This window comes from Ptiloglossa arizonensis, chromosome 3 (assembly GCF_051014685.1).
Source record: "Ptiloglossa arizonensis isolate GNS036 chromosome 3, iyPtiAriz1_principal, whole genome shotgun sequence".
Taxonomy (NCBI): domain Eukaryota; kingdom Metazoa; phylum Arthropoda; class Insecta; order Hymenoptera; family Colletidae; genus Ptiloglossa; species Ptiloglossa arizonensis.
The window spans coordinates 25,490,986-25,518,185 of NC_135050.1; the positions used below are offsets into that span (position 1 = coordinate 25,490,986).

Sequence of the window (27,200 nt, forward strand, 5' to 3'; positions counted from 1 at the left end):
TGTATTTTGTATAAAATTTGAATGTATAATTTTTAACTGTAAACGTAAGACGTTGAAATTTTGAATGAATTAATATTTTCAAGATTTCAATTTTTCCATTTTATTAAAATTCAAGACGAATAAAATTATGTATGGAGTACGTTTCCTCACTATACCTTATTTATTTCTCAACTATTGGTATCCTTGCTTTCGCTACATCATGAGTGTCTGTAGTTGCCGGCCTGCCGTTTGACTAAAATGTCTGACGCTTTTCACGCAGTAGCTCCGTTTGACTTGTACGAGCACAGAAACAGAACAGTGGAATTAAAAACGTTTACGCGGCTGAAAAGTTCAAGCTGTAACACGCGAAATATATCGTCATTTTTATTACGAGCAATATGTATTCGTCAGTTACTTAGCGCTCAGCATGGAGTAAGTTACTGTAACGATCGACAACACTATAACTCTGTGATATTTGGTTCTCTTCGGTCCTCTTTTTTAACATCTCTTCGCGATCTTGTTGTATTTCATTGACTAGTGACAGTTTCACAAAGTTCTGTTGAGAATAAGCGGGTTTCTCTTAATATTATGAAATATGAATCAAAATTAAGTATTCGAGCTCCCTCTGTTACTCTATTTGATATTTTTACGATGAAAATATGTTTAAACGGTTTGAATTGTTCGATATTTTGAGATTTTGCTTATCAATTTTGTTGTAGAAATATCGTTTATCACGAAAATTAAAAATTAAAATTGCTATTATTGATAATGTGTAGATTGTGTGACTGCTCTTTAATAAGATTCTTGTGTGTGTGTGTATGTACATGTAAATGTTTCTATTTGAAATGTATTACACTTATTTTATATGAATGTGTGATTTTCTTTTTTTATCAAACTCATAACATGCGAGGATAAAGGAAAAAGTTATTTATACAATTAGTTATTTTCACATATAGGAAGTGTGATTGCTTTTGTACATTTGAGTTGCAAAAGATTAAAATATATTTCAATACAAGTGTAAATGATACATATTATGTTTTGTAGAATCTGACATGTATTGAGCATGAAAAATAAACCTTTCATCGATGCTTGTAATAGTTGCTTGAAAGAATAATCGCATGCATGATAAAATAAGATTTTGTCGATGATAGAAACAGACATAGTGATTAATCCTTCTCAAGGTAAATTTCCTTTCCAATTCATTTACTTCGATTAATGTACTGACATCATTGTTTTTTTATTATTGTAACATGATTTTATATGTAGAAGAACCTGGAAAAAAAAGTATTAACATAATGTCACAATCAGAGGATGCTTATGCTCCAGAAGAACCAACACCAGACATTCCAATATCTTTGCTTGACATACAAATGCCAGAAACACCAGAAAGTACCAAAGGTCAAGCTAGTGATGGAGACACGCCCAGGTTGGAAAGTCCTAAAATGCTTAAACCTGTGCTAGGGAAAGTGCAAGCCAAAAAAAGATTGATGGCATTTGTTAATAAGTTCAGCGTGCTGCCAAAGATTCCAAATAAATCCAGTCTACTTCAGGCTCACTCTACTAAAATTTCTAAGACTAAGACAAATGATGCCAAGTCTTTACAAAATGAATCAAGTGCAGGATTAAGTATGGATTCCGATTCTATGCAACAGTTTCATAATCGTCATTCAGGTGGTGGCAAATTAAAAAAAAAAACAGGTATTGTTTAATAAATTCAATTTAATACGTTCACAGTTTGCTGACCTATATGTGAGTTAGGATGATTTTATATGGTTCAGGGTAGTTTTGATTTAAATGTCTACAAATTACCTAGGTTCCAGATTCACAAATATGTATCAACGATCGTATAATTAATTTGAAAATTATTAAACTTATAGAGAACACAGTTACATCACCTATATAATAGTGTTTAGCAATAAAAGTATTGTATTTATTGGCATAAAAAGTTTGATACTCTCAAAGTGTACAATTAGATCCATACCTTTAGGTCTAGACATTGAACATGTTAATATATTTCATAATATTCATAAAATGTATATTTTAATAATTTAATTATGTAACCATGCAGAGGAAAAGATACTGGCTATTGAAGAAATTAGACGAGAAGAGTCTAAAAGTAAAATGTTATTGGCAGAAGCTATGGCTGCAGGTATTTAATTGTACAGTACTTAAAGCTAAAATTGATTATTGACAATAATTCCTTTGTTTTATAGCTAGTTTAGAAGAAGAAAACTATGTAAATAGGAATGGACAAAATTTATTAGAAAATGTAAAAAGTGTAAAAGACAGAAACAGACAAGATGATAGTGGTGTTTCTCGTAAAAGTGCTTTAAAGTCATTAATAGAAAATAAATATTCCGAAAGGTATAAAAATGCTTCTTTATATTATAAATATTATGATCCTTGTTATATGTGACTTTACTATTTATATTTTTTGCTATGCATAGATAATGTTTAGACATTTTTTTATACAGGCGGTATGGTAGAGAGGAACGAAGAGAAAGCATAAGCAGAGAAACAAAAGATTATAATGGAAGCAAGGAACGATACTATAAGGTCACCCATGATAGGGAACAGCGTAGAAAAGAGAAAGATAAAAAAGATGACAGAGATAAACGAGATGATACTGGAAAGTATGAAGAAAGTCGAGATAAAAGAGATGATGAAAGAGATAAAAAAGATAATGAAAAAGATAGGTGGGAGGATATCAAAGAAAAAAAAGTAAGAGAGAAAAAGGAGAATTTTAAGGAAAAAAGAAGTGTTTCAAGAGAGAGGAGTTCAGAAGTTAAGGACAAAAAGGAGAAGGACAGAGATAAAGATAAAGGAAAAGAGAGGGATATAACAAACTCTTCTTCATGGGTGGAGCTTAAAAAGTGTGGTATAACAATGGATGATATTATTGATATTAGAAGACGCGATTACCCAGAACGATCCTCAAAGAACAGGTTTCTATGACTTAAAGATATTTCAATTTATCATTCGTATAATATTTTAAACATATTTTTTTATGTATTAAACAAATGTAAAACAAAATATTTATTACAGAATAGGAGAGGATTATCTGCGTTACTTTGAGCAAATGTTATTACTAAACGATTGTCGTTTGAAACGATATGCTTTCACTGCTGAAGGACTTGATGGACCTAAAGAATATCCTCCCGAATCAGTGAGGATGACCAAACGAGGAAGACCTCAATTACTTTATTGTGAAAATCCTCGTATGTCGCTTTTCCTTAATTATCACCAGGTTCTTCAAGTCGTCACTGCTGATCGTCGTGAAAAGATGCGAGAGATATGTGAAGCAGATTTTTCACGGTATATCAAAATGTCTTTTATCTTTTCAATTTTCCTTTACCCATTCAGATCCTAACAATTCTAGAGATAATGCAGAAGAAACAGAAAAGCCACCACGTGTTCGTAATTGGTATCCGAAAACAGGCATGTGTAAGTTCAGTGAAAAAACTAAATGGCAATTCCCCATCAGTGTGCAACTCCCTAGATCAAAGTGGGACAGTGAGGATGAAGACAGATTATCCAACGACACTCGAAAGGAACAAGAGAGTGAAGTAAAATCAGACGAAGCTACTTCGGAAAAAGGTAAGCTTTTAATGTGTTTTGTTTAGTATTTGTTCTTTTTAGGTTTTTAAAGATACGTCTAGTGCATAAACTTTGTTTCAGAGCAACAGACATTTTCTCCGCGTTCATGCGTAGTAGAGGAAGATATTAATACCAACAAAGAGACTATTAATGAAGATAACGAATCTTCTAGCAACAAAGAAGTCGATGATGACGACAGACGATCAACACCATCATTACTACAATCTGCAGGCAATGAGAAATTGGCATCGGAGTACGAGCAATTCATGAAGATGGTTTGCACTGATATTCCTATATCAGAAGAATTCTCACCAAAAGCGATTACAACCAAATCCACTTCATCATTAAGTTATCATGAATTTAATATAGAGACCAATTTGCCGGAAGACAATAATTTCGTATTCGTAGAACATAAAATACCTGGAAAATCAGATAAAGTAGATATAAATATAGTGGAGGAAAAGATCAAAGGTGATGAGGGCCGGCAAAATTTAGAAAAAACTTCAGAAGTTACGGATGATCAAATGTCTTTGAACAGTTCGCACATTCAGGTAGATGAATGTGTAAGAGATAGTAAAGAGATTCACGATAAAAGTGACTCAGACGATTCTAGATCGATTCCCAGTGATTGGGAAAATGTTCGTATCAAAGTGGAACGTTTGAGTGACGAAAACTCTGATTCTAGAGAAGTAAGAAAGAAGAAGAGACGGAAGAAGGTAACTTCTAGTAGCGAGTCGTCTAGCACGTCAAGTTCTTCGGATTCCGAGGAGGAAGCAAAGAGGAGGAAAAGAAAACGAAAGTTGCCAAATGATGACTCAAGCTTTTCAGATTCGGATAGCAGTGAGAGTAGCAGTAGCAGTAGTGATTCTTCTAGCTCTGATGATAAACGGAAGAAACGAAGGAAGAAGAAACGGAAGGCTGAAAAACGAAAGAAGAAAGCAAAGCGGATAGCTAAGACAAAAAAGAAACGAAGAAGAAAAGTAAGTTCTGATTCTAGTAACAGTGATTCTTCTGATGACAGAAGGAAAAAGAAAATTGTAAACAAAAAGTCTAAACAGAAACGGGAATACAGTAAGAAACAGAATGATAACAAAGACATAATAAAAGCAATAGAAAAATCGCCCTTAGGGTCTCCATCACCGGAAAACGCAAAATTAATGCGTTCGCATGTTCCTACAAAGAAGATTAAAGAAGAAATGAAGATTGAATCTAGAAAAAGATCCACTGAGAAACACGATATTTGGAGTAAAGAACAAGAATTAGTACAGAAAGTGATTTCTGATAATAGTGTGTGTAATAAAACTCATAAAGAGGAAGAGCAGCGGAGTAAAGTCGATGAAAGGTACTTAGAGGAATGGGAAATGGATTCTGTGACCATATCGCAACAAAAAGGAGAGAGACTATTAAAGAGTGGTATTGAGAAAATAGAAGATGCAGAAATAGAAGACCTTCGAAAGGTGGAAAAAAAGGACGAACGAAATAAAAAGGATGAGCGAAGCAAAAAGGATGAATGTCTGAAAGAAAAGTGTTCAAGCATTGATACAGAGCTGGTGCAAGGGACCACAAAAATCGAAGAAGACAGTGATGCAAAGAAGAAAAAGAAACGGGACAAGGAGAAAAAAAGTAGTAATGAATTTCTAGCTGATTGGGAGAAAGAGAGTGAACGAGTGTCTCAGCATATGATACAAGATGAGATAAAGTTTTCCAAGAAATTAGATAAGCAGAAGAAGGAGAAATGGGGTGAAACTGAATTTGATACTCTAAACGTATTATCTTTAACACAGCTAGAAAGAGAAGTAAGTAAAAGGCAGTTACTGGCAGATGAGTGGGAAGTTGATAGTTTGGAAGCTGCACCAGACTTATTGATCAACAAGAAAAGATCCATGCGTGGTTCAAAAAAAGTAGAAAAAGAAGTTCGTTATGATAAAAAAACAGACACATATATCTCTATAGAGAAGGAAACTTCAAGAGAATCTAAGAAGAGACAAGATCGACTCTCTGCAATGAGAATCTGGGAAGAAGAACAAGAAGAAGGAGAAAGGGAAGCTATGATTCTTATGGAACAGAAAAGTAAAAGAAAAAGGGACGAATGGGATATTGAGGAGGAATCGTATTTGCGGGAAAAAGATGAGAGGGTAGAGACTATTGAAGATAATGTCTCTACAATTGATATTATTCAGAAAGAAATAATTACGGCTAACAACGATATAGATACATCAATGAAGCACGATATAGTTGTTACTAAAAAGAGTAAGAAGAGTCGTTGGGATATAGCATCACAGTCTGAGGAAAAAATAGAACTTAAAGCTCCTGTTATGTGGGAAGAAGAATGTGCTGAATGGACAAATATAAATAAATTTGAACGTAAAAATGATAAAGTATCGTTAGAACATTGTGATTCGCTGTTACCTAAGAACAAGATAAAAGATGAGGATGTTTGTATTATTGATCAGCAATCAAGGAAATCTATGTCTAAGAGTTCAGACATTATCGATTTGTTTTCAAGGAAATCTCAAGACGTAGACTTACTTGGATCATCATGGAATACAGAAGAACTTACAAAAAGTAAATCACGGATAAAGAGCTTAGAAAATAGTTCCCAAAGAGACATATTCTTTGAGAAGGCAAAGGAGCAAACACCAACACCAATCATGAAGGAACATCAGGGTGTAGAACAACTGAAAGATATATTTGGCATAGATGTAAAATTAACTAACAAAAATATTGAATTGTACAGTCCTAGTTCTCCAGCACCATCACAAAAATCCGAGGTATGTTTGTAACATACGTATTAATAATTCCTACTACATACTAATATTTTTAATTTTTCAGGATATGGAAACATTTGACAAAGGAAACTCAAACACTATAAATCTTAAGGAAGATCTCTCTCAAGAAAAGTTGAAAAAGGAAATTTCGATTAAGTCTGATGAAGAATCCATTTCTGTTTCCAATATCCCTTTTCAGATAAAGTATCGGGAAGACCAATACACAATACCTACAGTGACAAAAGAAGAGTTTGAAGAACTTCTGGGTGTACAAGTTGAGGATCAAACGATTCAAAAAAAATTCGATGCAACAAAAGGTTCTGAAGTTTCACTCGGTGTGCTTCCTATCAACGAACCATGTCCTGAAACAAGCAATTACAAACCGTTACGGATGGACATATTCGCTGAATACGAATCCGATGAGTCTCGTGGTAAGTCAAATACAAAAAGTGTCGAAGTAGTATCATCTGCCAGCACGAAAGGGGATGAGTCAAACGAAGCGAAAGCAGCTCTAAAACTGATCCCCAAACAATTATTGGTTCGACGTAATAACGAACGTGTGAAAGCGAAATTGATTTCGGACGATCCCATACAGCATGCTGCGGCACTTCTGACGATTCAGAAGAAATTGCGAGAGTCACATGTCGTGAAGACCGACACGAAGAATGTTCCTTGCGAGGAGCCTTCGAGCGAGTTTAAAATTGAATGTGATAAAACAACCAGCTCTGACACGTCTGCCTGTAACATCGTTTCTACGGGACAGACTACCGTCACTGACGTCAAAGTGGATTCTAAAGATTTATCTATAACGGTAAAAACTTCCATCACAACAAAATCAGAATCGCCAGGCGCGATGAAGTTTGATTTCGATCGTGTCGAGGAATATAAGTCAAGTGACAAAGAGACTGGTAGTAAAATGGAGGAGTTTAAGAAATCTCGATGTAGTGGTAAAGACATTAGTGACACGGAAAACCAGCTTAGATCACCGACCAGGGACCAGAGAAAAAGAAGTCCCAGTAAGAAAGACAATGACAAACGCATCAGTGACCGTGGTAAAGAAAAGAGAGATAAGAAATTTGATGATCGAGATAGAAACGATAGAAGAGATGGTAGAAATTCGAAACAGGACTACGCTGAAAACAGAAGAAGATCGAGTCCTTCAAGTAGTCGCAGTAGGAAAAGAAGAAGCCTTAGTCCACGTACTTCATGGGAAAGGGAGAGAAGTCGCAGCTTGAGTCACAGTCGTAGTTGGAGTAGAAGTAGAAGTAAAAGTCCAAAGAGGAAAGACGAATCGGTCGCTTCCTCAAGTAGAGAGAAACGATCGAGTAGAATCGACGAGGAGAGATGTGGTGGTAGGTCTAGAACAGATGATAGAAGGGAAAGATCTACACGAAGTCCTCCGCGATCCAACACTGCCACATATAACAAAGGTATACTTTGCGTATTATTTAATTCTACGTTTATTATTTGATTTTAGTACTCATTATCTCGTTTAAAAAATCTCTAGACCACTTTAAAAAGTATGGATCCACTAAAGGAGATCGCGACGATTGGAATAGAAGAAAGTATGATCTCATGGAAAGAGACCGAGAGAAAGAAGGAAGATCATACGACCCTATGGAAGTACTAAGAGAGAGAAACATAGATTCCGAAAGACATAGAGAAGGTAGATTCCGAGGAGAGGAAGCTGATCGATCCTTTTGGCCCTATGAGTCTGAAAACGTGCCACGTGATGGAAACGAATCGTTGGACTCTTACCCCAATGGTCAAGGTCTGGAACTCGATTATGAAGAGAAAGGATACTATAGGGATGACAGCATCGAAAGAGATACCTTGGAGGGCCCTCTTCGTTTAATGACAAAATTCAAACAAAGGTATTACGCATGCTTTACTATAAGTCTGGGCGCTATGTAAATAGCTCCTTCAAATTTTGCAGTAGCGAATTTCTAAGATACTTCGAAGAAAAACTTGACATTTCGGTATTGACAAAGTAGATCATAAATCATATAACGAATAATTTGTACCGGCAATGTTTTCCGAATAATACAATCATAAATATAATATAAATATAATCAATCGAGTACTGGAGGTGATCATGAGAATGTATACCAAAAGTGCTAAGCGAGCTCCGTGGATGGACCGAATGAGCATCGCCGTAGAGTTTGAATTAGACGAGCATTTTTTATGCTTCTAAACATAACCATTGTATGTATATTTACGCAGCGTAAGAAATGCTTGTCAAACTCAAATTGTAGCACGCAAACTCCATGGGCATGATTACATTCTTTGATACTCAAACGGACAAATACGATGTGGGTGTCAGGTTCAAAGTATTGACGTGTTATATTATGCTTTTGATTGGATATTATCTAAAAAGTACTATATTGTTTTAGCAGGAAATGCAGATCCAGTATGAGAAGAGACAGACAATGGGAAAAAGACAGAGATTCATTAGATTTAGACAGGCACGGGCATACTCGAAGAACGGAAAAACTGCCATCATCGAGAGGTCGTTCTCCACCTCGATTACGACGTTCACCACCCAGAGTATCGCATGATCGCTTCAGACGCGGGTCTAGATCGCGATCGAGATCGTGGTCGAGATCACGTACGAGATCTAGATCCAGATCAAGAACGCGATCACGTTCTCGATCAACGTCGAGGTCACGATCGATGATGCGATCAAGATCGAGATCGCGGTCGCGGACCAGATCTACTTCTAGGTCGAGATTGAGAAGTCCGGATCACGGTTTAAGAATGACAGAACGTTTACGATCTTCCAGGTGAATGTTAACAAAATATTGTCGATATTAATTGTTGCTCGTGTTGGACAGTCGGTAAGCAGTCTTACTGTCAATCCAGATCACCCTCTGTGGGACGAGGTAGAGTCAGCGAAAGCTCAAGGGAAAGGAAGGATGAACATGATAATAGGAAACTAGATACCTGTGCCGAGAGAGGTAGACGCATAGAAACGATCGTTCAGTCCGTGTCAGGACTGCCTAGGGTTACAGCAGATTCAACCGTTTTAGACTCGGAAATGCACATCGGTGACAATATGGAAACAGTCGCAACTGGTTTCCAGTATACCAACGAAAACGAAGTTGGAAATGAATATTATTATAGCGAAAATAACTTAACCTATCCTCCGTGTATTGACGACTCAGCTACGAGTTCACCAAAACGTTTGTCCCTCGATGATAGGTAATTCTCATGTATCGTGTTCGGGACCCTAGTTCTTAGCCACCCTTCCTTTCCGCTGCTTCCCAAACCTGCAAAGCAACTAATCTTAACACTAAAAAAGGACATATTATGCTTTGCACTCGCTTTATATATTCATTGTTTATATTGTAGATTAGAACTCGAGCTAGGGATTAAGAAACAACATGATAGTGCAGGAGTGTTGAATGACTATTCTGATAACTTCAATGCCAATGTGTGTTACCCATCACCGCCGCAACAGCAACAGCAGATGTTGTATCGTCAACAACCTACAGTGTTACAAGTATGTGGCTAATAATTGAGGACATATAATGAATCCTTTAATCATTGGAAACATTTATATTATAAATAATTTTCCAATACTGTCTACATATTGATATTAAATGTCTAACAGGTAGGCAATGTGTTACAAGTGGTGCCTGCAGACTTCAATGGAGTTCCAGCCGTGCGAAGAGAATCAACAAATTCCACGGCAGCTTCCATTGTTCGAGGTTCTAGCCAAGTCGTGCGCGTAGGTAATGTTCTTCAAGTTGTACCGACGTCGTTAGATTGGAGTGGTGGACAATCCTCGACAGTCGATCAACCGGCAGGGATGATATACTCGGCAACAATCCCACAGCCTTCTCCAGTACCTTCAGTCCCTCCTATCTCTGTACCTGTTCCAGTTCCAGTTCCTATGCCAGTACCAGTTCCATCCGTGATAAGTTCATCAACGCCAGTTTCCACATTGTCTCCGGTCCCATTACCTCTCGCTGTTCCTGTGCCAGTTCCTGGTCCGGTTCCAATTCCAGTGACACAAACGACGTTCTCCAGAACGGAAGTAGCACCTCCAAGTAAGTGGATTGAAAGTTTCAACGAATGTTCAAAACGCGGATATTCGAGAATTTAAAAACTGATTCTTTCTTTGTAGAAGTACCAGCTCAGCCAGTATATAATTATGAAGCTATTCTGGAGACTCGTCGCAAAGAAAGAGAAGAGCGTAAACGATTGCGCGAGATGAGGAGGAAGGAAAAGGAACGTAGACGGATAGAACGGATCAATCGACGCGCTCTTCGGTTGCTGGAGAAAAGTAACATGCGTCAATCGAACGATGGTGGTCAACCAAAGACCTCAAGTTTGGATCCGGCTGTCTTGAAAGCTCTTCGAGAAACCGAAGAACAAACTGATGTAGAAGAGCAGCAACCCCTTCCTGTAGTTCCTGATAAGGAAGAAGAAGCGCCAGTTAGCGTACCTTCTGGTCTAACGGAGGAAGAGGAAACGGTTGCTGATGAGGATGAAGAAGAGGAAGAAGAAGAAGAAGCTGAAGTAGAAGATGACGAAGAAGATGAAGAGGAGGCGGAAGACGATGAAGAGGAAGAGGAAGAGGACGATGAAAAGTCTTCGTTAAGATTAAACAATCGTCGAAATGAAGTAGATGAAGTTGTTATAGCAACGACAAGCGAAACGAGTAAAGTCCAAGTAGAAACAGAGTCTACGGAGTGGCCAGAATTGCCTCCACCACCTTTAAAAGGAATTTTAGTTGCGCAAGGTTTCAGGTGCGCGACCTTTTGTACCCATGTATTAAAGAGACGAAGCTGTTTTTCGTTGAATTATTGCATATTTACATTTCAGGAGATCCTTGGTTCCTAACGGTAGCTTGGATGACTTATCTACTCCTGAAAACGAGAGTGAAGATAATGCAGACAAAGAAGGCTTAGAAGTAGACAGGAACAACGAATTCAATAAAGATGAAACTGGCGACAATAAGTCATGGAAATCAAAGATTCAAATCAAGACAAAGTCGAAGACAATGAAACTAAACAAGCGAAAACAAAGGAGCAAAAAATCGGTTCAATTCGCGGATGGAATCAAACCTGGAGAAGGTACGAGTCCTAGTGGCGGTGAAGGGGATATGCCATCTCCTCCGCCTCCATCAGCTATGATTACTCGAGATGGGATTCGTGAAATTCGAAGGTCTAGCTCCAGAAAGAGTAGGAAACAAGAAAAGAGAACACGACCACCAAAAGCAAAGAAAAAAGTGAAGGTTTGTCTCTTCTTATGTAATATTTTCATCGTAAAAAATTTCAAAGTCTAATGAGCTCTATTTGTCAGGTTAAAATCATAAAATTGAAGAAACCGCGCGTCACTCCGTTAACAGCAATGATGATGGACGACTCGGATGAACTGGACGATCGTTCTCCACCACCGCCACCTCCTGGTTCACCTCCACCGCCACATCTTTGGCCAAGTTATTTATCCGCTTACAATTCTACAACGCGACCTAGCGAAGCTCAAGCGACAACGCCTACAACTCCGAGCATCGTTCAAGCTCCACCACCACCCACTCCATTACCTCTTTTAGTACCACCTCCTCCTCTGAATTACACGATACAACCTTGCAGTAAAGCGTAAGGTTTTTCATATTTTAAATAAACCGTTCCACGTTACCGTGCAACGTCTCTAGGCTAAGCTTGTAAAATGAACAGCAAACGAACAGATTCATTTATCCGCGAAGAAGACAGGAGTGTGTGTATGTGGGGTGGCCTTAGAAGGAAGGCGACTTGCCGTCATTGGAATTCTTCGCGGGATTTAAGGAAAATTATGTATTATTGTTAGCAACAATTCTCATCAATTGTTCTCGCTTATTGTAAATAGCTTCGCTCTTCGTAATACGATCGTCATCCTCGAAACGAAGAATTCGCGTGCGACGAAGTGTTCCATTGCGTCCAAGTCTCGGCGAATTCGTGTTACGTTTGATATATTTTCGATACGAAGAAAAAAAAAGGGATCGAATACAATAGAGATTGTAAGCGTGACACGAATGTACTTTATAGCATGGGACTCGGACTTTTAAGACCGATTGTTAATAACGATTACAATATTGAAGATGTAAAATGGTACTCGTGAAAGGCGAATTTATCATTGTACATTTTACTTTTATAGTTTACCACGAACTGTCTTCAATTCAGACACAATTGAAAAATGGGTCTTGATGCAATTCCGTTCATTTTATTTTTTTTGTTCTTTCTTTATTTGAATCTATTCTATTTACGGAAACAGAATCTGTACATATGCGGTAATAGATGCGATTAGACCAAATTTCATATTAATCGATGAATAAGTCAAATATAAATTAGTAAAGTGAAGCTGAGCTTAATCAACTAGTTCTTTAAATTCTTATATTCGTTGAATATAATCTTGATCGATCATTGTTTAACTCAGATCGTTTCTTTTTACTCCACAAATACCCTTCTGCTTTACGCAAAACGATATTTCTCGTCTTTAATAAGAAAGACGTTCAACTGCCCGTAATTATCAGAATTCCCACAATTTTTTGAAAAATATCGATTTGTATTAAAAATAAACGTAATTCTTTTAATAAATTTTGCGCATTCATTTCGAAGTTCATGTAAACCATCTTATCGACGCGCTTCAATATTGATAATATAGTATGTTCAGTAATAAAAGTGCGTTCAATGAAGATAAGAGCTGTTTGCTAAAACAAAGTACTTGTGTCAGTCGCTCGTTGACACGATTACAAGTCCCAACGATTCAGTGTTTTAACTGTATGGTTCAATATACTTTAATTGGAACCGATAAAGAGGAAAGTTTTTTTTTCAATCGAGGAGAAAAATGAAAGTAGCTATTGTCGGAGGTGGAGTGGTTGGTTTAACAACAGCTTTGCAATTACAACGAGAGTTACGTAACGCCGAAATTACAGTTTTCGCTTCCGACTTTGATCGTACCGTTAGCCATGTGGCTGCTGGGATATTCAGAGTTGGTTCTTCCTATTCTGGACCAACTGAAAAGATAACGAGGTGAATCGAAAGATAAAGTCAGAAGCAATAAAATTATTTTCGTTTTATTTTTGTTTAGAAGTATTGTGTAACAACAATTTTTCCACAAAAATTTATATGTTTTTCAATTGAACTCTTTTGCAGAGAATGGTTACAAGATTCGTATGAATATTACGACAATATTCGTAAAACGCATGAAGCCTCATTTGCCGGAGTAACGAGTGTTTCCGGTTACATGTTTGCCAATTCTTCTCCAGAGACCGTTAAGGTTTATTTCTTTCAAAACAAAATTTTTCTTTACGTGTACATTTTGTACCAATTTTATTTAAGTATTTATAATAGAATGTTGGATAGTACCTAACACTAGATCTATTTATTTCATTTAAATGACTTCAAACAAAATACGTACTTTCATTTTTACAACAATGTAAGTTAAATAAAATTTTTGAAAATTGATTCAGAAGTTTAGAAGGTTTGATGAATATAAAGTAATATTTTATTATAATTATAATAGATTTGACTCGATGTTAAAATTAATTATTTACTGTTTGAAGGTCATATTTTATTTAGGCTTAAAATAAAAGTCTCATTAAAACAGGGAGATGGAATTAACTACACAAACTTAAAAAAGAATTTTAATGTTTACATTGTTTTATAGGTGAAAGAAAGATAATACTGTTTTCTACACTTTGTAATAGAATCACTGGATTGAAAACTTGGTGCCAATATACAGAAGAGCTACGGATGAAGAATTTCAGTTAGTTGAAGGTAACTGGAAATATGGATCGTTTTTCACGACTCTCCTCACTGACTGTAAACTGTACCTTCCATGGGCTCGCAGAAAGTAACCAACTCTTCTCAAATAACATTATTCTTTAAAATAAAAATTAAGAATCTTTCTCATATTTATAGATTACAAGAAGGTGGAATCAAACTGGCAATAAGAAAATTTGATTCCCTGGCAGAACTTAGTGCAAATTGGAATTTAATTATGAACTGCACAGGTTTTGGTGCACGGTCTCTGTGTAATGATAAACGTCTCGTTTCTATCCGTGGTCAAGTAATCAAAGTATAGTCCCTTTTATCCCACAATTTATTTTCCGTTAACAGAGCAAGGTCCAATTTGCAAATTTTTAAAAAACTCTAGGTTCAGGCACCGTGGATAAAAACATTCTTTTATGGCGAGTTGGACACCTACATTATACCGGGCTTTAATGGTGTGGTTACCCTCGGTGGCTCAAGGAGTTTTGATTCTGAGAATATGAAATTGTGCCCTCATGAGTCTGCGGCGATTCGCGAAAAATGCGAGGGTTTCATTCCAGCCCTTAAAAAGGCCAAAACTTTACGGGAGGAAGTCGGTTTAAGACCGCATAGGGAAAATAATGTTAGAGTAGAGGCTGAACGCATTGCAAATGGATCTTCTAAAGCTATTGTTAGTTTCAGAGGAATTATTTATTTTGTTAAATTCTTTGTGAGATTTCATTACTACTGACGACATGTGTTACAGCTGGTACATAATTATGGACACGGTGGATACGGAGTATGTACTGCTCCCGGAACTGCCAAGTATGCCATCAAATTAACGAAGGAAATGCATAGATCCTCTGTTGCAAAATTATAACAATAATTAAGTGCTATGCAATATTAATATCTAATAACATAATCATATTCAGGGAAATCTACGTGAAATAATTGTTCGTGAATATATGCGGTTTATTATTAACGAATTTACAGAAGAAAATCGTTAATATGCGCTAATACTGCGTGGTACAATTATGATAATTTTTACGTGCAATACAATACGCTCATACTTTCAGATTGTAGTCGCACGCTAAAGTCGACAGATCATAAACGTAACTAAAGTGCTTCTTTCATTGTCAAATGAATACATGGTATTTCATACTGTCACCTCGTTCCTCTCTCGTAATATGCTGCCAAAAATGCAGAACTGTAAGGAAAATCCTGAAACACCTTTCATCATCTTTACGCTCCGAAAACATAACGAAGCTAAATCAATGTGTTCATCCATGTCATCTTCCAAATAGATACGAAACTCGCACATACGATGCATATTTAGTGGAGACTGTAATGCATTGTGCATGTTTAACAAACTCGAGAACATCTTTACAAACTATCACGCATAGTTGCTTGTCAAGTGTTTGTTAAATGCGTTAAATCGTGAACCTCACGGTGGCAAAGACCATTCAACTTGCATCTGCTTTCCACTACTTTTTGCCTGGTTTCACGTTCTTCCGAGGTGGTGCTCCCCATCTGAGTGCGCTTCTGTCTACTGTCAGCCGTGGTCTTTTGTACTGGCTACTTTTAATATGTTCCTCAACTAATTTAGGTGTTACACAGATTACGTGCTGTCCCTTCCAGTACTTGACCATGTTCATGCTCTGCAGTGTCGAAATGATGTCTGTCTGTGAAATACTCGTCATCTGACTGTAAATTGTATAATTAAATGTTATTAGTTTCACTATGTTTGCTTTGTTTTGATTTTGTAATTTTTGTTGACGTTACCTCAAATCTTTAATGCTGAGAGTGCCTCGAAAATCTCTCAAGATTTCTAAAAGAATCCAACTCCAGTAACTTCTATATGATAATTTTCCTAAATCGCTTAATGGTTTTTCAGGACTACCAACTGCTTGTTCTATTCTGCTCAATTCATAGCTGAAAGCAATCAAAAGTTTTCCATAACCTTGCCTTTGAAATGGTGGTAAAGTTAAAATGCAAGCAACATTGTTGCCATCAGGCGATTCTTTCTCCTGAAAGAAAATTAGATACAATAAAACGATACAATTAAAGATTAATTACATACAAGAAAATGAATAAATAAAAAGTACCTTTGAAAAGTAGCCAACCAAATGAGCTCCATGTTTATCAACTTCACAGAGAATATAAAAAAGAAATGGTTCTACATCAAAATACAGAGTTTTATGATCTAAAAATAATTTTGCCAGTAAACATAAATTTTGACAATAGATTTTATGTTCTCTACCATCAACTTCCCAAATGCTTAATGTGCCTTTACGATATATTTCTTTTCCAACTGGTTGTCTGTGAGTACATTCACTCTGAAATTAAGCATTTAAATTGTTAATCAAATTGTTTTTAACAAAGATTAAATATTTTAGAGGCATTAATATGTTTCATACCATGTGGTATCTATATGTTTTCTCAAGACGCATATACTTCAAACAGTATTCGCAAATCCATAGTTTAGGCTGTTTGCCATACTCTTCTGGATATGGACTAAAGTACCAAGTATCGATTTCATACTTTCCTGGAAATGAACTTTTGCAAATAATGAGACCCTTTTCACACATAATGTTTAACAGTACAAAAGAAATAGATCAATGCTTACCAATTTGAATTTTGTCAATGTATTTGACTTTTGTTATTGCTTCGTGTTCTTTTTCCAAAGCTGCTGTTGTGGGATCCATTTCTGCATATGTCTATAATTAAGAATAATACAATAATAAACTTTGCTAATGGATGCACTTCTAACTTGTTAAAATATCTTTACGAAGAAATACCTTTTGCACATGATTGATCTCATCATGCCTTCTTTTCTGATTTCTTGTAATTTTACGATCCGTAGAATCTGCCAATAAATCAGTACCAGAATTTCTATCTCCACTCTTCCAGCTTCTATCGCTCATGTCAAATCGGCTGGACATGATTCTGTCCCTTGGAACCCATTCATCCAATCTTCTATTATGTCCTTCATAGTGTACATAATATTCATAGTGACCTTCACTCTCATTATATCGTGTTTGTATAATCTCTGCAGGGTCTGCACAAAAATTAAAGAAAAATAACACAATTATTAATATTGTTCACAAAAACAATATTCAGAATAACTTTTATTTTTAATATATCAGATTTGAATGATTTATCAATATTAAATAATTAATTTATTAATATATTAGGTTTAAATTTGGTATAAAAATTTATTTTCCTTTAAAATTACTTATAACTTACAAAATACCGAATACATTTATTTTCATCCATTATTTCACGTTTACGTATTTTTAATTTTTTAAATGGTATCAAAATATTCTACAAAATAATAACAAAAAGATAAAACAAATGTTCAGTTAAAGCTAGTATTTATCCTTTAATAGCGTCTGATTTCTAAAGTGATACTGACTTTAAACGTGTATGACATCATAATGTTTTCAAAACAAGTACGGTTTACCAGAGGAAAGCCGGTAATACAAACGCAAATGCGAAACATGAAAAAAGCGATCAAATTATTTTTAATAATTTTAGACGATTTTGAACATGGTCAGGATAAAATGATTATCTGTATCATGTGATGCTAATATATTTACGCCAAGAGTCGTCGGATCTGCGAACAAGGTAGTGCTCGCCTATATCGAGAGGCAATTCCTCGAGACTGTCCGCGTCATCGCCAGATCCCTTCCCGCCATTCGTCAACGTGTTCTCACGCTTTTCTTGCTTTACCATCGTTTCCTTCGATCCCGCGGTACAATTCTCTTTATTCCTTTGTTCTGATTCGGCCATTTTACGAACTATAAATCACTGATCAGTTAGACGATATTCGTCATTGCTAAACGTCCGAAAATAGATGAACATTGCACTCGCTGATGCAACGCGACCGATACGGCCATGAAATTCTCCACAGCATATACACATACACAAAAAGTAACTAGATTGTTCAAAGCACATTTACCGGAAATGACGAATTTGTTTTTTTTCTTCAAACGACATCGAAACGATATTTAAAACAGGACTCTAAGAATCTTACTAACTATAAGAATAATTAATTGTCAATAAAACATTTCTCATTGAGAAAGCATTATTTAAAATAATGTCTTGTTCTAAAAAATCCATTTTTCTCCATTTTTTTTTATGTTTAAGTAAAAGTATCTCAATATTGAAATAAAAATTTGTTATTTAATACTTTGTAGACAGTAAGTCAAAACAAAATATTTTTTCTTCATTTTCTAACTATTCAATTAGAACCATTGATTTCACATTTGAAATACTGATTTATTTGCATTCATTTTGGTACCCATTGCTTCAAATAGTGTTTTAAATACTTCAATTTCAAATTGTAGACAATTTTGTTTAAAAAATCATTGCTGTTACGCCATACGCATACATGGTACCATTGTCTCCATCTATAGTGAATTATGCAGCGCTTCATTAATATCGATTTTTTTTCGAACTAAGCATGATTCAAACGAGATCCGTAGATAACTTTTTAACTTTCTTGAAGATAAGTGAAACTCAAGATCAAACGATTGTTTATCACGTAATTGCACGAATTGTTTAAGAAAACTACAAATGTAAGAAACTAAAGGACTTATTTGTTGTAATCGCATAACCTTTAATTAATTAGATTATCGCGTGTCCTAGGAAAACGGAATTATATTAGAGGTTCGTTATTCTTCCAACGTTATGGCGAAGAATATATCAATCTACTTTGGCTTTAACATTATTAATGTTATCAGACGATATTAAAAATTTTCAAAATGTTACGACGGAACAGGTGAAGCATGCTTATTATATAATCGTTATGACATGTATGTCGCTTTTACTTAATTTTATCGTCAATGGTTAAAAATACAAAGCGATTCCTTATTGTTTTCATTGTTTTTCATATTCTTTAACATTCTTTAGAAAGCTTTTTATGTTTTAATTATAACTAAAATTTTGTAATTATTTACTTAGCAAATATCTTCGAGGTTTGATTAATAAATTTCATTCTACAGATTGAAAAATAGAGTGATTGCTATTGGATTTCTAGTGCTGATTACTGTAATATACAATGAATTTTTAGTCTATGGTATACAAAAGATCAAATGGTCTTTACGAGAATGTTCAGAATGTGTCAAAGTATTACTTGTTGCTGATCCACAGATATTAGGTGAAAAATCTGAAAATTACTTTGGCGCATGGATAGCACGATGGGACAGTGATAGGTATGAATAATGAACAGTTGATTAAATTGTCAAATATGTATAAATTCCGATTCGTTTAAAAAAATTTAGACATTCACCTCGGTTTTGTTCCACAGTGTTTTACTTTCAGGTACTTAAAGGAAACATTTTCAAGAGCTTTGGACCATTCTCAGCCTCATGTTGTTGCATTTCTAGGAGACCTTATGGATGAAGGTCACGTTGCTGGTGCAGAAACCTTTAAAGCATACAAAGGAAGATTAGATTCTATATTTGAAATGCCTGATCATATAATGGTACAATTATAGTTATCATGAAACGTGTTTAAAATTGTTTATGTTGTCGTAGTATATATAGAAATATTTTTCTTCTCAGAAAATTTATTTGCCGGGTGATAATGATATTGGAGGAGAAGAGGATACGGTCTCGTTTAATATTCATAATAGGTTCAATTTTGCATATTCACAACCAGACACTTTAGTTTATAAGACAGTAACATTTTTCAAGGTAATAAAATGAAAAATAAATGTATAAAGTGCTTTGAATTATATTGACAGACTTAATATGTTTACTTCACTTATTAGGTAAACAGATTGACTCATACCATGCCAGAAGCTCCAAAAGATGCCTTTCTTAATGATTATGCAGAAAGAAATACAACAAATGTAGTATTCAGTCATATGCCTTTACTATTCATGCCTGGTACTTTTGTCCAAAATGTATGCTGCCTTTTTGCATTTGCAAAAATGTAGTTTCACTGTTGATTTTCATTAATATTTACATTGTGATAATAGGTTCTGAAAGAATTGTCTCCTCAAGTTATTTTTACTGGGCATGAGCATAAGGCAATGCATATCAGCTTAGATACAGCAACAGACCAATTAAGTGAGATTTGGATTTTACCTCCGTATGAAACACCATTATATCAATTAAGAATGGATGTAGGTGACATTCATGAAGTACAAATGCCTACTTGTTCATACAGGATGGGTACACCTCATACAGGATATGGACTAGCCTATATTGGTAAATAAATTACGAATCTGCATTCATATGTAAACTAATTAATCTTTTTTCATTCAAACATATTTTATTATTTTTAGATACTCAAGAAAAAACTGTAGAATTTACCATTTTATGGTTACCAGGAAGATTTCCACAACTATGGATTTATATCTTTGTTGGAATATTCATTCTGTCATTCAGTATTTTTGTTTGTATTTCCAGTTATTGCTCAAAGAGTCATGCAATTTATAGTCGTATGTCTTCAATATAATGGAGGACATATACATGATCAGAGCTTCTGAATTAATAACAATGATAACTTGGCATTAGAAATGAGGTACAAAGATCCGTCCAATACATGTGATTCTGCTACCATCTATGTCAAGTTTTGAAACAAACAATGTGATGAATATCGCAACAACAATTTAATGATTCATTGCTTAAAAATGAGAAAGATGTGTTATCGTACATAAATAAAAGTACTTGGAACATGTTCCTAAATGTCTTGATCTTGTCACAGTTTACATTTGAAGAATGAACAATTAAAATTTTAATTCATTTGTACTATAAATCGAAAATCATTTACTTAACTCCTAATATTAAACACGTGGAACGAAGTCAAGATTATTTATTATTAATATATGTACATTTTTAGTTACAAAGTATAAGGTTGGAACTGTATAGCTTCTGTATAATCTACCGCTTTTTCTTGTAAGTTGTACTTTCTAAAATAGTATTTGCTGTAATTGTTTATAAAATGGATGCGACAAAAAATTAACTATAGTTCTTCTAATAACTGGGTCAATAAAAATTATAATCGTGCATTGAAATATAGTTAACATAATACTGTTGAGGAAATTTCGTTTAGAAGAGACAATTTATATTTACATATGTGTAAAACTGTATATATCTGTTTGCTCGAAATAAATGTTAAATGTTAAAAATGACCTATTATTTTTTGCAATAGCACCACTGAATATAATTATTACAATTTCCATTGAAACTTATAACTTTTGAAGTAATGCATAAAAAAATTTCATTGGAGTTTTTCAACGAAAACGTAGAATATATCGCCCAATTGTCGATTACTGCGTTTCGTAGTTTCACCCATATGTACGAGCGAATACATAGCACATAGTATGTGTGATTACCGATGCGTGGGTAAATAAATAACATCGCAGTTGCAGAGCCGGTCGCAATGGTTATATTTTACGTCATTTCAGAGAAAAATTACTAATAGAAAATAAGAAGTACGTTTTTACGTAGATTTCATAAAATTTTATTACAAACAATGGGAAAACGAAAAGCCAGTGATAATGCAGGAAACTCAAATCAGGATTTATGTGAATTTCTGATAGGTAAATTATTGTATTCTCTATTTTCTATTATCAAAAATTTTTAATATTTATATTCCTTAAAATTTTGATATAAATTAATATTCTTAATGATATTTGAACAAGTAGTAGTCGTATTCAAAAATTTGGAAAATCTTTGATTTTTATTAGATTAATTTATAATTGCAACTAATTTGGATTAATTAAATGTTGAAATTGTTAATTTCTATTTTTCATTTGCAACCACCATATAATAAAATTATATAATAAAATTACAGAATTGGCAAATTATGAACGGAATGTCAACAATAATATTTATAAATATAATGCCTATCGCAAAGCATCGAGTACTTTAAACAGTTTACCTTATAGAGTAACAAGTGGTGATGCAGCAAAAAAATTGCCAGGAATTGGAGATAAAATTGCAAAAAAAATTGACGAATTTCTTAGTACTGGAAAATTACAAAAATTAGAAGATGTATTTATTTTAATTAATTTGCTTACTGAATAATTATTACATAAATGATTAAATTTTGTATTTGTTTAGATTAATAAGGATGAAAACAATGTTGCAATTAATTTGTTAACACGTGTATCTGGTATTGGACCTGCAAAAGCAAAGGAGTTAGTAGATGCTGGTATTAAGTCATTGGATGATTTAAGAAAGCATTCGGACAAGCTCAATCACCATCAAAAGCTTGGTTTGAAGTATGATGAAATAACACATAAAAATTGTATACATATTAATTATTATTCCTTCTATAGTAATGAACATTTTCTTGAGGTATTTTGAAGATTTTGAGGAAAGAATTCCAAAAAAAGAAATTGAACAGATCGAAAAGATTATGAAAGATGCTATTATGAAATTGAGCAACGAATATATTGTAACAATTTGTGGAAGCTACAGACGTGGTAAAAAGGAAAGCGGAGACATTGATGTTCTATTAACACATCCAACATATACTTCTAAAGAGAAAGAATCAAAGAAAAAAGTTTTAATTTTGAGAAATGTTGTTGAATGTCTTGAGAAAAAGAAATTGATTGTAGATACACTGTCTCTTGGGCCAACAAAATTTATGGTATGTTAATCCTGCTAAGAAAGTGGTTATATTTTAAAATGATTCTTTTTTAGGGTGTTTGTCACATTCCAAATGATGACAGCAAACCATTTAGAAGACTTGATATTATATTGGCACCTTACGATCAGTATTATTGTGCTATACTTTATTTTACTGGAAGTGACCTTTTTAACAAAAATATGAGGGCACATGCTTTAGAAAAAAAGTATACTTTGAATGAATATACATTAAAGTGTCTCACATCTGAAGGTATGTTTTCAGATATTTGTTACAAAAATTACTTTATTGTGTGTGTGTGAAATATATATATATATATATATTTCACACACACACATACATTTATTATAGGGGTACCAGGAAATGCAGAAATAATCACATCTGAAGAAGATATTTTCCGAATTTTGAAAATGCCGTACAAAGAACCAAAAGATAGGGATACATAAATGATGCATTTATTCATTGCATATAGATGTTTATATACTATTTTGATTATTTATTAATTATGTTACTTTCCTTTTCAATTAACTATTAAAATTATTGAATACAAACAAAGATTAAAATATTTATTACTTTTATTTATAATAATAAAATATAAAATTTAAAATGAACATTTGAGTTATAATCATTATACCAAGATGTATAGGGAATTGTAAATATGTAACATCATACTGGTACGTATATTTTTTATACAGTTATAATAATATCTTTTCGGTAAAGGAGATATGCAATTATCCCCCATAATGTTGTTGTCCATAAATTCATAACAAGAAAGGATGCATGACTGGGATAAAATATGTTCCATGACCATGGGAACAAATTCTTTGTTAACATGTGACCCACATAAAGAAAAATTGGGTTTCTTCCTGTAATAAACAACATATAAAATGTGAAAATTTTTGTGAGCAAACAATATGTTTAGTTATATCACATAGTATTACATACCAGCATAAATAAACGGAGCTCCACTCCAGTACTGTTTATAGTCGATAAGAATATACAAAATCGCAAACAAGAAGAAAGCAGTACTAGAGGAAGCCATAACAAACGATAATGACATCATTTTTTTACTGATTGGAATTGCTCCTCCTTGTATCTGGAAGTTGCATAATTGTCCAGCAAAAATACCCTAAATAAAAGTTTTTTTTTTTACTTACTGGTAAAAAACGACTTTATCTTTTTGCTTATTCATTTTAAATGAGAGAAAAATTGTTTACCATAAAAAATGACCAAAGTACCCATCTAATTATTCTAGAATTATACTGATGGTAAAGCGATAAAATTTTTCCAGCATGAACACCTAAGTAAACAATTAATATTGCTGATATGGTGTTCATTAGTCCTGTAATTATCGACATTGAAATGTAGTAAAATGTATAAAATTCTTCTATATTTAATCTAATACTGAATTGTTATAACATACCTTCCGGATCATGACGTAAAAGAGAACCATAGGCAAAATTTTTCGTTCGAAAATACGTATGATTTCCAAAGATCATTCTATCTATATAACCTGCAGCGCCTGCAGTACAGTTCATGTATTTTCCGCGATGATCATATTTTCCACCAGGTCCTAAATAACCTTTTGGACAACCCGGTACAGGCAGGAGGAACGTAATTAAAGTGTGAGCAGTTACAATGCTTGCTATAATTATCCACTGTGGCCAGCTATTTAATATATCTCGAAACGGCGTGCAACGGGCAAACTGGTGCAAGGTATTCTAATAACATATTTTTATAGATACTGATGGGGTAAATATAAAATCTATGTGTAACGAAAATAATTGTATATGAACCTGAGAATGAGGTTTCATAAAAATTGTTTCCAGCATGGCGCATACGAAATATGATACAGCTAATAATTGGAGCACACCAGGAAAACGAAGATTGGTGTAATATTTATCCTTATCTATTGAGTTCAACATTAATCCAAGGAGTATCAATATTACTGATCGTCGAAGGCAACGTAATATTATTTTTATACGTGAAGTCATTACAGAAAGTTCTGCACGTTTTGATACAGTTATCACCAATCCCATAGTCCATGCAAACCTGCAAGTTTATGGTTTCATTAATTATAAGTATTAGATACAACATACGTAATAACTCACCAAGGAAGTATCAAATCTGCTATAGTAAGTCCAAACCATGGACTATGATTGAATATGACATATTGTCCACCACCATTGTTGACAAATATCATCAACAATACAGAAAGTCTGTAATAATGAAGTTAATATCATGTCTGAAATAAAAAATATGTGGAACATAAACAAGAGTATATAATTACCCTCTAAATGTATCCACAGAACGTATTCTAATACTGGATTTTGTAGTTATAATTACTGGATACGTCATACGTTCTACCTCTTGAAGTCTATCTAAATCCTGTGTCAAGGTTAAATTAATAAAACATTTATAGTTAGCAAAAAGTAAATTAATCACTTACGCTTATGTCATGTACATTGTCAGGTGACAATTTTTCTTTTATCACTCGTACAATAATTTTTGATGATGCCCATAGAATGGCTAGTAAAATACCTATTAGACATGCTGCCAAAAGTGCTGCAACAATCATTAATTATTATTTTATAATTAACTGTGATTGCAAAATGCTATTGTAAAATTTAACTTACGAAGATAGCTCTCTGTTGGTTCACGTAACATATAAATATCAGAACATAAGTGCTGGGCTGATATATTCCATCCATAACTACCATGTTCTTTAAAAGAATATGTTGTGCTGAGAAAAGTTATTGTAAATAAATATATTATACTATATTTAGATAGAAGGTAAAAAATGTAATGCTTACTGGCAATATTCTTGGAGCTTGGGTTCTGGTTCCTGTTGGTTAACTTTGTAAAATATATGTAACGGATATTTTGTTGTTACTATTACACTTCTGTTACTTTGTGGCGGTAAAGTGGCTTGTAGCATACCATTACCCTATAAATAATTAACAGTAAACATAAATTTTATAACACATAATTTCAAGAGAAGAATATAACTCCATACCCAATAAGCCTGCCTTATTATTGAATAAAAAGAAACAGGGAAATTGTATAAATTTAAAGTATAAAAACATGCTTCATCTATTCCAAGCGTTGTATTTTCATCAATGCAAGGAATGAGAGCTGGGCTTGACATTTTGATAGATACACTTTCAAGTGTTTGAAACTTATTCCCATTAATTGTATTCACACTCAAATAATATTTTTACAATATGTATAAGTCCGTCTTATAAGTCCGTAATTCAGCCTGTGAAATGTAAAGTGCAGCCATTTCTGTAATCAAACGTATAAATGCAATTGAGGTTAATCGAAACAGAAACAATATACGTAATTTATCGCTTCAAATATTTATACACGTAAGTCTATATGTTTGAAGACAAAAAATCATTATTCGTTGACAGCAATGTAAAAATTAAATATGAAGTGAACAATTAAAGTTATAAAAGAATATCTTTTGTAGCGATAAAATATTGTGTTTTTCTTTGAATCAATTCTCACACGCATTAAATTTGGTGTATCACTAATTAGAAATACAGTTTCGCAAACGAGTGCATGACATCCTCCCTTTTCTTTCTGTATTTGGCATTAATGTTACCCTTTTACAAAATATGAGGACAATTAAATTTTTTCTGTATACATTAGAATGATGACAATGGTTGCTCATGAAGTCGAACGCGATTAAACGTCAACGAAATGTTTTCATCATAATGTATCTATGTATCAAAACAAATAATGTATATACGTACGACGCACTTCACCACTGAGCAATAATCGTGCGCCACAAGCGAATGTAGTAGGAATTATTTGGCAAAGTGAGGTAATAAATATACTTATCGAACCAGATGACCCGTGTTTTTTCGCGCATGTACGTTCAAATAACATCAGTATGTGCTTTGATCGAGTAAAAACGAGCTTTATACGGGCCTTTGCATAACTGTTTAAAAATTTATCAAAAATTTTTAGAAAGTTAATAATGAGCATGAGGTAAGATGAGGTAAGATATATATATATATATATAATAAATTAAAACAAAATACAATCAGTACACATATGTCCAAATATAATTATGAAATGTTACATAATTTATATAAACTATTGAAATGAAAGATAAATTAAAGGAGGGAAGGATGCTGAAAGAACTATTTAAATAAATTCATACACATGTTGAGTTCCGCCAAAACTGATTTCCATGATGTCGGGTATACAAGTTTGTTTCTCCTGCCGCGGAACACGCATGCGCAGAAATATCATCTATCACATATTTATTTAACCACACCAATATGTTATTTTATGATATCGATAATTATTATTTATTTATAAAAAAAACATTGGTTTTCAGTTCAAGAAATTCATGCGTATGTTGCACATTATTTGTCAATACTTTCCTTAAATGCACATGTATATTCACGATGAGTAACCTGAGATATTAATTTCGATTTTCTCCATTATTTATCAATAGAATTTTGTAGATAATATTTGGATTGTAATACACTTAAAATTA

At 33.8% G+C, this 27,200-nt stretch overlaps 6 protein-coding genes across 9 annotated transcripts; 4 read left to right on the forward strand and 2 right to left on the reverse strand.

The window, feature by feature from the left end:
* Positions 1–228: 228 nt before the first annotated feature.
* On the forward strand, positions 229–12,884 carry LOC143145078 (uncharacterized). Of its 3 annotated transcripts, none has more exons than XM_076308111.1 (18): positions 229–411; positions 1,024–1,160; positions 1,246–1,677; positions 2,048–2,128; positions 2,193–2,343; positions 2,454–2,924; positions 3,025–3,294; positions 3,359–3,576; positions 3,658–6,347; positions 6,409–7,774; positions 7,852–8,218; positions 8,738–9,127; positions 9,207–9,545; positions 9,696–9,846; positions 9,958–10,396; positions 10,474–11,098; positions 11,175–11,586; positions 11,655–12,884. In XM_076308111.1, exons 2-18 carry the CDS (start codon positions 1,124–1,126, stop codon positions 11,952–11,954), a joined length of 8,739 nt encoding a protein of 2,912 aa, XP_076164226.1. In that variant the 5' UTR covers positions 229–411; positions 1,024–1,123; the 3' UTR covers positions 11,955–12,884. The 3 variants fall into 3 exon arrangements, with proteins under 3 accessions (XP_076164226.1, XP_076164227.1, XP_076164228.1); XM_076308112.1 differs by having other exon boundaries at positions 8,741–9,127; XM_076308113.1 differs by lacking the exon at positions 9,207–9,545.
* Positions 12,885–13,024: 140 nt separating this feature from the next.
* Positions 13,025–15,823, forward strand: Daao1 (D-amino acid oxidase 1). Its single transcript, XM_076308114.1, has 6 exons — positions 13,025–13,360; positions 13,484–13,607; positions 14,038–14,183; positions 14,252–14,408; positions 14,487–14,771; positions 14,847–15,823. Exons 1-6 carry the CDS (start codon positions 13,176–13,178, stop codon positions 14,958–14,960), a joined length of 1,011 nt encoding a protein of 336 aa, XP_076164229.1. The 5' UTR covers positions 13,025–13,175; the 3' UTR covers positions 14,961–15,823.
* On the reverse strand, positions 13,875–17,887 carry Mof (males absent on the first). The gene is made up of 7 exons (XM_076308115.1): positions 17,680–17,887; positions 16,879–17,138; positions 16,707–16,797; positions 16,498–16,625; positions 16,186–16,416; positions 15,863–16,107; positions 13,875–15,784 (listed from the first exon to the last, which is right to left on the reverse strand). The coding sequence occupies exons 1-7, from the start codon at positions 17,870–17,872 to the stop codon at positions 15,565–15,567; spliced, it is 1,368 nt and encodes a 455-aa protein (XP_076164230.1). The 5' UTR covers positions 17,873–17,887; the 3' UTR covers positions 13,875–15,564.
* A 626-nt stretch (positions 17,888–18,513) lies between these two features.
* Positions 18,514–21,153, forward strand: Mppe (Metallophosphoesterase). Its single transcript, XM_076306700.1, has 8 exons — positions 18,514–18,660; positions 18,731–18,863; positions 19,087–19,296; positions 19,406–19,568; positions 19,648–19,779; positions 19,857–19,991; positions 20,067–20,298; positions 20,376–21,153. The coding sequence occupies exons 2-8, from the start codon at positions 18,847–18,849 to the stop codon at positions 20,546–20,548; spliced, it is 1,062 nt and encodes a 353-aa protein (XP_076162815.1). The 5' UTR covers positions 18,514–18,660; positions 18,731–18,846; the 3' UTR covers positions 20,549–21,153.
* A 263-nt stretch (positions 21,154–21,416) lies between these two features.
* Positions 21,417–23,817, forward strand: LOC143144371 (DNA polymerase beta). The gene is made up of 6 exons (XM_076306701.1): positions 21,417–21,635; positions 21,890–22,089; positions 22,159–22,319; positions 22,396–22,690; positions 22,744–22,939; positions 23,039–23,817. Exons 1-6 carry the CDS (start codon positions 21,569–21,571, stop codon positions 23,131–23,133), a joined length of 1,014 nt encoding a protein of 337 aa, XP_076162816.1. The 5' UTR covers positions 21,417–21,568; the 3' UTR covers positions 23,134–23,817.
* On the reverse strand, positions 23,245–26,593 carry LOC143144369 (heparan-alpha-glucosaminide N-acetyltransferase). Of its 2 annotated transcripts, none has more exons than XM_076306697.1 (12): positions 26,446–26,593; positions 25,704–25,972; positions 25,501–25,634; positions 25,324–25,430; positions 25,137–25,252; positions 24,978–25,075; positions 24,799–24,906; positions 24,484–24,739; positions 24,111–24,408; positions 23,905–24,029; positions 23,633–23,816; positions 23,245–23,553 (listed from the first exon to the last, which is right to left on the reverse strand). In XM_076306697.1, the coding sequence occupies exons 2-12, from the start codon at positions 25,833–25,835 to the stop codon at positions 23,375–23,377; spliced, it is 1,737 nt and encodes a 578-aa protein (XP_076162812.1). In that variant the 5' UTR covers positions 25,836–25,972; positions 26,446–26,593; the 3' UTR covers positions 23,245–23,374. The 2 variants fall into 2 exon arrangements, with proteins under 2 accessions (XP_076162812.1, XP_076162814.1); XM_076306699.1 differs by lacking the exon at positions 26,446–26,593 and adding an exon at positions 26,198–26,431.
* Positions 26,594–27,200: the final 607 nt, after the last annotated feature.